The sequence below is a fragment of the Entelurus aequoreus genome, linkage group LG10 (assembly GCF_033978785.1).
Source record: "Entelurus aequoreus isolate RoL-2023_Sb linkage group LG10, RoL_Eaeq_v1.1, whole genome shotgun sequence".
Lineage (NCBI taxonomy): Eukaryota > Metazoa > Chordata > Actinopteri > Syngnathiformes > Syngnathidae > Entelurus > Entelurus aequoreus.
The window spans coordinates 58,339,821-58,352,074 of NC_084740.1; the positions used below are offsets into that span (position 1 = coordinate 58,339,821).

General features: G+C 37.1%; 1 protein-coding gene across 2 annotated transcripts in view; it reads right to left on the minus strand.

The window, feature by feature from the left end:
• LOC133658843 (transient receptor potential cation channel subfamily M member 1-like) overlaps positions 1-12,254 on the minus strand; it is a 96,390-nt gene that overhangs the window by 68,190 nt on the left and 15,946 nt on the right. For both annotated transcript variants that reach the window (XM_062061298.1, XM_062061297.1), the window contains exon 8: positions 10,616-10,739. In XM_062061298.1, coding sequence (XP_061917282.1) covers positions 10,616-10,739 — 124 coding nt within the window. The remainder of the gene's footprint in view (positions 1-10,615; positions 10,740-12,254) is intronic.

Consider the following 12,254-nt stretch of genomic DNA (forward strand, 5'->3'; position numbering starts at 1 on the left):
TAAGTGAGAGGAGAGAGAGCCAACGTACTGCGCCCCTGAGACGTGACAGTGGAGCAAGTTGAACCTGTGAGTTATGGTCTAGTCGCCGTCCACTTATTTAGCATCTAATATGGGTAATATTTCAGAAAAACGCTGTATTATTCTATTATTCAATGTGTCAGCTTCTGTTTTAGCCGGACGTCGGAGCACGGCGCATCAATTGAGCACGGCACATCAAGTCCGCACAGAGCAGAGCTGATCGTGCGGGACAGGAAGTAGTGTACAAAATAAAACACCGGGTTAATTTTCAAAGTAAAATGCACTGTGTTTACGGCGGATCACATTTTTCTCACAGTAGAGTTTTAGATATAAAGTTTATTGTGACTTTGCTATTACTGTGTGGGTTAACAAAATAATAATAATAATAATGATAGTAATAACAATAATAATAATAATAATAATGATAATAATAATAATAATTATTATTATCATTATTAATAATAATAATAATACTTTCAGCATTCTGGGGATATAAGATGTGGTTATCTGTTAGGAATATTGCCATCTGTATTTAAACTTGATTCATGTTGATTATGCCTGCAGCACAATGCCAAAAAAAGAAAGGATACAGCCCTCTACTGGCCCCTGGTCCATATTTGTGGCCCTGTATTGCGTTTCAGTTGTTTAGTCTGAGCATTAAGTGAGAAAGACCATAAGTTACAACTTGATGGTGTTTTCATCAAGTTAAGGGAAGAAAGACAGATTTTCACATTGAAGTTTTTTCCATTTGGGTATTTATTTTTGTATTTTTTTTCAAAGTTCATGTTGCACTGTTCAATGTTCAATATTAAAGTGCTTATCTTTAACAATAAATAGCCTAATAATAAACCAGTGTTTTGTTGCTTTTCATGTCTTCCAAGCCTATGATAATGTGAATTAACTCATTATGACCATAATTTGTTGACACAAAAGAAATGGCAATCACTTTGACCTACAAAGGACACACAGCTAAGTAGTTAGCTTCCTATTAGCAAATTAAATTTTACATTAATTTCCATATTGTGTAAAGGACCAAAAAATTTCTGACTTTGAGCCCCTGCCCCTCTATAATCATGTGCACGTCCCTGATTCTGGTGCATTCTGACAAAATAATGAAGACAAAATAGAACATTTCATAGGTTTGCAGAGAACTATATACAATATATATATATATATATATATATATATATATATATATATATATATATATATATATATATATATATATATATATATATATATATATATATATATATATATATACACTACCGTTCAAAAGTTTGGGGTCACCCAAACAATTTTGTGGAATAGCCTTCATTTCTAAGAACAAGAATAGACTGTTGAGTTTCAGATGAAAGTTATCTTTTTCTGGACATTTTGAGCGTTTAATTGACCCCACAAATGTGATGCTCCAGAAACTCAATCTGCTCAAAGGAAGGTCAGTTTTGTAGCTTCTGTAACGAGCTGAACTGTTTTCAGATGTGTGAACATGATTGCACAAGGGTTTTCTAATCATCAATTAGCCTTCTGAGCCAATGAGCAAACACATTGTACCATTAGAACACTGGAGTGATAGTTGCTGGAAATGGGCCTCTATACACCTATGTAGATATTGCACCAAAAACCAGACATTTGCAGCTAGAATAGTCATTTACCACGTTAGCAATGTATAGAGTGTATTTCTTTAAAGTTAAGACTAGTTTAAAGTTATCTTCATTGAAAAATAAGGACATTTTAATGTGACCCCAAACTTTTGAACGGTAGTGTATATATATATTGTATATATATATTGAATATATACACTCCTCAACTCTGTGGTAATATTATTTTCACAAAATACAACCAATAGTACGTTAATGTTAAATCTTACTTGTGAAAAGTAATCCCCCGATTCCTATTTTCAACAGTCCGCTCATTTGAGCAGGAAAACGCTGAACACCATCTTTGTTTTCTACCTGTCAACTGTCAGTTTAGGCTGCTCGCCGGCTCCCTCATCACCACTTCAAGATGATACAATCATGTTCCCTCAGACAATTCCTCACTGAGCTGAAGATTGTCTCCATCTTGCACGATGAGCTCCAAATGAGTTAATTAGACTGGGAAGGCTCCAGTCTACTTTAACCAAGTCCAATGGGACATTATTCCTGTAGTTCTTCCTACTCTCACCAGTCCACTGCATTGGATTCCCATGGAAGATGTTGGGGTCATTTGGCAAATGAAATCAGTGTAAAGAAAGCAGACGTGGCAATCACATGTCACAATATCAATCAATCAATCAATGTTTATTTATATAGCCCTAAATCACGAGTGTCTCAAAGGGCTGCACAAGCCACAACGACATCCACGGTACAGAGCCCACTTAAGGGCAAGGAAAAACTCACAACCCCAATGGGACGTCGATGTGAATGACTATGAGAAACCTTGGAGAGGACCGCATATGTGGGTGACCCCATCCTCTGGGGTGGAGACCGGATGCAATGGACGTCGAGTGGGTCTGACATAATATTGTGAAAGTCCAGTCCATAGTGGATCTAATATAATAGTGAGAGTCCAGTCCATAGTGGATCTAACATAATAGTGAGAGTCCAGTCCACAGTGGATCTAACATAATAGTGTGAGAGTCCAGTCCATAGTGGATCTAACATAATAGTGAGAGAGTCCAGTCCATAGTGGATCTAACATAATAGTGAAAGTCCAGTCCATAGTGGATCTAACATAATAGTGTGAGAGTCCAGTCCATAGTGGATCTAACATAATAGTGTGAGAGTCCAGTCCATAGTGGATCTAACATAATAGTGAGAGTCCAGTCCATAGTGGATCTAACATAATAGTGTGAGAGTCCAGTCCATAGTGGATCTAACATAATAGTGAGAGTCCAGTCCATAGTGGATCTAACATAATAGTGTGAGAGTCCAGTCCATAGTGGATCTAACATAATAGTGTGAGAGTCCAGTCCATAGTGGATCTAACATAATAGTGTGAGAGTCCAGTCCATAGTGGATCTAACATAATAGTGAGAGTCCAGTCCATAGTGGATCTAACATAATAGTGTGAGAGTCCAGTCCATAGTGGATCTAACATAATAGTGAGAGTCCAGTCCATAGTGGATCTAACATAACAGTGAGAGTCCAGTCCATAGTGGATCTAACATAATAGTGTGAGAGTCCAGTCCATAGTGGATCTAACATAATAGTGAGAGTCCAGTCCATAGTAGATCTAATATAATAGTGTGAGAGTCCAGTCCATAGTGGATCTAACATAATAGTGAGAGTCCAGTCCATAGTGGATCTAACATAATAGTGAGAGTCCAGTCCATAGTGGATCTAACACAATAGTGAAAGTCCAGTCCATAGTAGATCTAATATAACAGTGAGAGTCCAGTCCATAGTGGATCTAACATAATAGTGTGAGAGTCCAGTCCATAGTGGATCTAACATAATAGTGAAAGTCCAGTCCATAGTAGATCTAATATAATAGTGTGAGAGTCCAGTCCATAGTGGATCTAATATAATAGTGAGAGTCCAGTCCATAGTGGATCTAACATAATAGTGTGAGAGTCCAGTCCATAGTGGATCTAACATAATAGTGAGAGATTCCAGTCCATAGTGGATCTAACATAATAGTGAAAGTCCAGTCCATAGTGGATCTAACATAATAGTGTGAGAGTCCAGTCCATAGTGGATCTAACATAATAGTGAAAGTCCAGTCCATAGTGGATCTAACATAATAGTGTGAGAGTCCAGTCCATAGTGGATCTAACATAATAGTGAAAATCCAGTCCATAGTGGATCTAACATAATAGTGTGAGAGTCCAGTCCATAGTGGATCTAACATAATAGTGAGAGTCCAGTCCATAGTGGATCTAACATAATAGTGTGAGAGTCCAGTCCATAGTGGATCTAACATAATAGTGAGAGTCCAGTCCATAGTGGATCTAACATAACAGTGAGAGTCCAGTCCATAGTGGATCTAACATAATAGTGTGAGAGTCCAGTCCATAGTGGATCTAACATAATAGTGAGAGTCCAGTCCATAGTAGATCTAATATAATAGTGTGAGAGTCCAGTCCATAGTGGATCTAACATAATAGTGAGAGTCCAGTCCATAGTGGATCTAACATAATAGTGAGAGTCCAGTCCATAGTGGATCTAACACAATAGTGAAAGTCCAGTCCATAGTAGATCTAATATAACAGTGAGAGTCCAGTCCATAGTGGATCTAACATAATAGTGTGAGAGTCCAGTCCATAGTGGATCTAACATAATAGTGAAAGTCCAGTCCATAGTAGATCTAATATAATAGTGTGAGAGTCCAGTCCATAGTGGATCTAATATAATAGTGAGAGTCCAGTCCATAGTGGATCTAACATAATAGTGTGAGAGTCCAGTCCATAGTGGATCTAACATAATAGTGAGAGATTCCAGTCCATAGTGGATCTAACATAATAGTGAAAGTCCAGTCCATAGTGGATCTAACATAATAGTGTGAGAGTCCAGTCCATAGTGGATCTAACATAATAGTGAAAGTCCAGTCCATAGTGGATCTAACATAATAGTGTGAGAGTCCAGTCCATAGTGGATCTAACATAATAGTGAAAATCCAGTCCATAGTGGATCTAACATAATAGTGTGAGAGTCCAGTCCATAGTGGATCTAACATAATAGTGAGAGTCCAGTCCATAGTGGATCTAACATAATAGTGTGAGAGTCCAGTCCATAGTGGATCTAACATAATAGTGAGACTCCAGTCCATAGTGGATCTAACATAACAGTGAGAGTCCAGTCCATAGTGGATCTAACATAATAGTGTGAGAGTCCAGTCCATAGTGGATCTAACATAATAGTGAGAGTCCAGTCCATAGTAGATCTAATATAATAGTGTGAGAGTCCAGTCCATAGTGGATCTAACATAATAGTGAGAGTCCAGTCCATAGTGGATCTAACATAATAGTGAGAGTCCAGTCCATAGTGGATCTAACACAATAGTGAAAGTCCAGTCCATAGTAGATCTAATATAACAGTGAGAGTCCAGTCCATAGTGGATCTAACATAATAGTGTGAGAGTCCAGTCCATAGTGGATCTAACATAATAGTGAAAGTCCAGTCCATAGTAGATCTAATATAATAGTGTGAGAGTCCAGTCCATAGTGGATCTAACATAATAGTGAGAGTCCAGTCCATAGTGAATCTAACATAATAGTGTGAGAGTCCAGTCCATAGTGGATCTAACATAATAGTGAGAGGCCAGTCTATAGTGGATCTAACATAATAGTGTGAGTCCAGTCCATAGTGGATCTAACATAATAGTGAGAGTCCAGTCCATAGTGGATCTAACATAATAGTGAAAGTCCAGTCCATAGTAGATCTAATATAATAGTGTGAGAGTCCAGTCCATAGTGGATCTAACATAATAGTGAGAGTCCAGTCCATAGTGGATCTAACATAATAGTGTGAGAGTCCAGTCCATAGTGGATCTAACATAATAGTGTGAGAGTCCAGTCCATAGTGGATCTAACATAATAGTGTGAGAGTCCAGTCCATAGTGGATCTAACATAATAGTGAAAGTCCAGTCCATAGTAGATCTAATATAATAGTGTGAGAGTCCAGTCCATAGTGGATCTAACATAATAGTGTGAGAGTCCAGTCCATAGTGGATCTAACATAATAGTGAAAGTCCAGTCCATAGTAGATCTAATATAATAGTGTGAGAGTCCAGTCCATAGTGGATCTAACATAATAGTGAGAGTCCAGTCCATAGTGGATCTAACATAATAGTGTGAGAGTCCAGTCCATAGTGGATCTAACATAATAGTGAGAGGCCAGTCTATAGTGGATCTAACATAATAGTGTGAGTCCAGTCCATAGTGGATCTAACATAATAGTGAGAGTCCAGTCCATAGTGGATCTAACATAATAGTGAAAGTCCAGTCCATAGTAGATCTAATATAATAGTGTGAGAGTCCAGTCCATAGTGGATCTAACATAATAGTGAGAGTCCAGTCCATAGTGGATCTAACATAATAGTGAGAGTCCAGTCCATAGTGGATCTAACATAATAGTGAGAGTCCAGTCCATAGTGGATCTAACATAACAGTGAGAGTCCAGTCCATAGTGGATCTAACATAATAGTGTGGGAGTCCAGTCCATAGTGGATCTAACATAATAGTGAGAGTCCAGTCCATAGTGGATCTAACATAATAGTGAAAGTCCAGTCCATAGTAGATCTAATATAATAGTGTGAGAGTCCAGTCCATAGTGGATCTAACATAATAGTGAGAGTCCAGTCCATAGTAGATCTAATATAATAGTGAGAGTCCAGTCCATAGTGGATCTAACATAATAGTGAGAGTCCAGTCCATAGTGGATCTAACATAATAGTGTGAGTCCAGTCCATAGTGGATCTAACATAATAGTGAGAGTCCAGTCCATAGTGGATCTAACATAATAGTGAGAGTCCAGTCCATAGTGGATCTAACATAACAGTGAGAGTTCAGTCCATAGTGGATCTAACATAATAGTGTGAGAGTCCAGTCCATAGTGGATCTAACATAATAGTGAGAGTCCAGTCCATAGTGGATCTAACATAATAGTGAAAGTCCAGTCCATAGTAGATCTAATATAATAGTGTGAGAGTCCAGTCCATAGTGGATCTAACATAATAGTGGGAGTCCAGTCCATAGTGGATCTAACATAATAGTGAGAGTCCAGTCCATAGTGGATCTAACATAATAGTGAAAGTCCAGTCCATAGTAGATCTAATATAACAGTGAGAGTCCAGTCCATAGTGGATCTAACATAATAGTGTGAGAGTCCAGTCCATAGTGGATCTAACATAATAGTGAAAGTCCAGTCCATAGTAGATCTAATATAACAGTGAGAGTCCAGTCCATAGTGGATCTAACATAATAGTGTGAGAGTCCAGTCCATAGTGGATCTAACATAATAGTGTGAGTCCAGTCCATAGTGGATCTAACATAATAGTGAGAGTCCAGTCCATAGTGGATCTAACATAATAGTGAAAGTCCAGTCCATAGTAGATCTAATATAATAGTGTGAGAGTCCAGTCCATAGTGGATCTAACATAATAGTGAGAGTCCAGTCCATAGTGGATCTAACATAATAGTGTGAGAGTCCAGTCCATAGTGGATCTAACATAATAGTGAGAGGCCAGTCCATAGTGGATCTTACATAATAGTGAGAGTCCAGTCCATAGTGGATCTAACATAATAGTGTGAGAGTCCAGTCCATAGTGGATCTAACATAATAGTGTGAGAGTACAGTCCATAGTGGATCTAACATAATAGTGTGAGAGTACAGTCCATAGTGGATCTAACATAATAGTGAGAGTCCAGTCCATAGTGGATCTAACCTAATAGTGAGAGAGTCCAGTCCATAGTGGATCTAACATAATAGTGAGAGAGTCCAGTCCATAGTGGATCTAACATAATAGTGAGAGTCCAGTCCATAGTGGATCTAACATAATAGTGTGAGAGTACAGTCCATAGTGGATCTAACATAATAGTGAGAGAGTCCAGTCCATAGTGGATCTAACATAATAGTGAGAGTCCAGTCCATAGTGGATCTAACATAATAGTGAGAGGCCAGTCCATAGTGGATCTTACATAATAGTGAGAGTCCAGTCCATAGTGGATCTAACATAATAGTGTGAGAGTCCAGTCCATAGTGGATCTAACATAATAGTGTGAGAGTACAGTCCATAGTGGATCTAACATAATAGTGTGAGAGTACAGTCCATAGTGGATCTAACATAATAGTGAGAGTCCAGTCCATAGTGGATCTAACCTAATAGTGAGAGAGTCCAGTCCATAGTGGATCTAACATAATAGTGAGAGAGTCCAGTCCATAGTGGATCTAACATAATAGTGAGAGTCCAGTCCATAGTGGATCTAACATAATAGTGTGAGAGTACAGTCCATAGTGGATCTAACATAATAGTGTGAGAGTACAGTCCATAGTGGATCTAACATAATAGTGAGAGTCCAGTCCATAGTGGATCTAACATAATAGTGTGAGAGTACAGTCCATAGTGGATCTAACATAATAGTGAGAGAGTCCAGTCCATAGTGGATCTAACATAATAGTGAGAGTCCAGTCCATAGTGGATCTAACATAATAGTGAGAGAGTACAGTCCATAGTGGATCTAACATAATAGTGAGAGAGTCCAGTCCATAGTGGATCTAACATAATAGTGAGAGTCCAGTCCATAGTGGGGCCAGCAGGAGACCATCTCGAGCGGAGACGGGTCAGCAGTGCAGAGATGTCCCCAACCGAGTAGCAACCAATAGTTGTGAATAGGGATGTCCGATAATGGCTTTTTGCCGATATCCGATATTGTCCAACTCTTTAATTACAGATACCGATATCAACCGATACCGATATATACAGTCGTGGAATTAACACATTATTATGCCTAATTTGGACAACCATGTATGGTGAAGATAAGGTCCTTTTTTAAAAAATAAATAAAATAAGATAAATAAATTAATAACATTTTCTTGAAAAGTAAAACAATATAAAAACAGTTACATAGAAACTAGTAATTAATGAAAATGAGTAAAATGAAGTGTTAAAGGTTAGTACTATTAGTGGAGCAGCAGCACGCACAATCATGTGTGCTTACGGACTGTATCCCTTGCAGACTGTATTGATATATATTGATATATAATGTAGGAACCAGAATATTAATAACAGAAAGAAACAACCCTTTTGTGTGAATGAGGGAGGTTTTTTGGATTGGTGCACTAATTGTAAGTGTATCTTGTGTTTTTTATGTTGATTAGATAAAAATAAAAAACAAAAAAAATAAAACGATACCGATAATAAAAAAAACGATACCGATAATTTCCGATATTACATTTTAAAGCATTTATCGGACATCTCTAGTTGTGAACCAATAGTGGTACTGCTGTGGTTGATTATGTCGCGCACGGCGGACGCATTTGAGTGACGGACCGCAGGTCGGACTTGACTACAAGTTGTGTTTGTGTACTAAACGGTCCAGTTTGTAGAGGCAGGACTTGATGGAATGAAATGAAACATGTCCTGTCAGCATCTTCTCAATATTTTCATTGATAAATGTCCGTCCTTAGGAGCGACTCACCGGTAGAACATGTTTTTAATGATTTATTGGTTAACCAACCAATAGTGATGACTAGGGATGTCCGATAATGGCTTTTTGCCGATATCCGATATTCCGATATTGTCCAACTCTTTAATTACCGATACCGATATCAACCGATACCGATATCAACCGATATATGCAGTCGTGGAATTAACACATTACTATGCCTAATTTGGACAACCAGGTATGGTGAAGATAAGGTACTTTTTAAAAAAAATAATAAAATAAGTTAACTAAATTAAAAACATTTTCTTGAATAAAAAAGAAAGTAAAACAATATAAAAACAGTTACATAGAAACTAGTAATTAATGAAAATTAGTAAAATTAACTGTTAAAGGTTAGTATTATTAGTGGACCACCAGCACGCACAATCATGTGTGCTTACGGACTGTATCCCTTGCAGACTATATTGATATATAATGTAGGAACCAGAATATTGATAACAGAAAGAAATGGGGGGAGGGAGTTTTTTTGGGTTGGTGCACTAATTGTAAGTGTATCTTGTGTTTTTTATGTTGATTTAATAAAAATAAAAAAAACATTAAAAAAAACCCGAAAGAGATAATAAAAAAACTGATACCGATAATTTCCGATATTACATTTTAACGCATTTATCGGCCGATATTATCGGACATCCCTAGTGATGACCCAATAGTTCATCACTCATTGCTAATTTATCAATTTGTCATGTTAGGTTGACAACAATGGATGTGGAAATGTTGCAGCATGCCCCAAAAAAAAGTGCACAACTGTTGCATCATCATCTGAAAGTGTTTTTTTATTTGCCAGCTGCTCACTCGGGATTGCATTTAGGATGAAGAGCTTAGGTTGTGTGACTAGACAGTGATTCACCTGAGGGTCACGCCATTTTAAAGTACTTGTGTCACATTGTCTGGCTCTCATATGAAAGCAAATAGTATGAAAAAAAGTGATTTATGGGGGGAGGGGGAAGCAGTTGAAGTGTGGGCGTGTGAGGGCATTAGGCGGTGTGATACATGAAGGTCAAAGGATGCGATATGATAGCACTCTGGGCTGAGAGGAACCTGGTGGAGGGATTATGAAGATGGATCTTCCATCTGTGACTGGATGAGAGCGCTAAGTAGTGTGCTCCCATCTTTCCAACTCCAATGTGAAAAAGTGTGCAGATTAAACTAATCACATGATTTTTTTATTTGGTGGTGGACAAGTGCTTGAAGTGGACACTTAGGAGAATTAAAGCAACCATCTCTTAGCCAGCGCTAAAATGTCAACCTTGTGCTTGATGCACACTCACACTGTGGATTATCCCACATTCCACACACGAGCACCAGGAGGAGGAGGAATGACAGGCAGGTGGTTGGGATTATCAATATGTTAATTGAAATGAGCGGATGAATGAGAGATGGAGCTGGGAATGTTTGGGCTTCCGACTTTTATTGATTTCTGTTTGTTTACTCTTGGTTCCCTTACTCACCAGCTCCCTCTTCTTCATGCACTCCATCACCATGAGCAGGATTTGCTGCGACTGGCTTTTGCTGTAGTTGAAGGTCTTCTGAATGGTCACCAGGAGTTGGTCTCGCACGTCGTCACTGACCAGCCTGAAATGTTGGAGAAGAGCTTTTCCTTTAGTTGATTTTTTCTTCCGTCAGTGGTCAACAAAATAAACAAACAGCTGTGAGTTGAACACTTATTGCGCCTAACTCTATAAACAATGTCAAATACAAGATGAGCTTCCAAAAATGATGACATTTCCTTCGCACAACATATTATATTAGGTTGGAGGTTGAAAAGGCGTTTTAATCCAGTTCCTATACTGACTACACAGAAAATATTTGTAATTATTAGGGATGTCCGATAATGGCTTTTTGCTGATATCCGATATTCCGATATTGTCCAACTCTTCAATTACCGATACCGATATCAACCGATATATACAGTCGTGGAATTAACACATTATTATGTCTAATTTGGACAACCAGGTATGGTGAAGATAAGGTACTTTTTAAAAAAAATTATAAAATAAAATAAGATAAATAAATTAAAAACATTTTCTTGAATAAAAAAGAAAGTAAAACAATATAAAAACAGTTACATAGAAACTAGTAATTAATGAAAATGAGTAACATTAAGTGTTTAAGGTTAGTACTATTAGTGGAGCAGCAGCACGCACAATCATGTGTGCTTACGGACTGTATCCCTTGCAGACTGTATTGATATATATTGATATATAATGTAGGAACCAGAATATTAATAACAGAAAGAAACAACCCTTTTGTGTGAATGAGGAGGGAGTTTTTTTTGGGTTGGTGCATTAATTGTAAGTGTATCTTGTGTTTTTTATGTTGATTTAATTTAAAAAAAAAAAATAAAAAATAAAAAAAAACGATACAGATAATAAAAAAACCTATACCAATAATTTCCGATATTACATTTTAACGCATTTATCGGCCAATAATATCGGCAGACCGATATTATCGGACATCCCTAGTAATTATTGTTATAAATGTAGTGAATTATGAATAAATTGTCTATTTTTCATGCAGTGATATTCAGTCATTCAGTATCATGTAATTACTATATTTAAAAAAAAGTTCAATTATGAAGTAAAAAAATATGTTTTTATTTACACTAATTAATACTTTTTAGTTTAAGAATAGCGTGTTCTTTAATTATAAATAATTAGGGATGTCCGATAATGGCTTTTTGCCGATATCCGATATTCCGATATTGTCCAACTCTTTAATTACCGATACCGATATCAACCGATACCGATATCAACCGATATATACAGTCGTGGAATTAACACATTATTATGTCTAATTTGGACAACCAGGTATGGTGAAGATAAGTTACTTTTAAAAAAAAATTATAAAATAAAATAAGATAAATAAATTAAAAACATTTTCTTGAATAATTAAAAGAAAGTAAAACAATATAAAAACAGTTACATAGAAACTAGTAATGAATGAAAATGAGTAACATTAACTGTTAAAGGTTAGTACTATTAGTGGACCAGCAGCACGCACAATCATGTGTGCTTACGGACTGTATCCCTTGCAGACTGTATTGATATATATTGATATATAATGTAGGAACCAGAATATTAATAACAG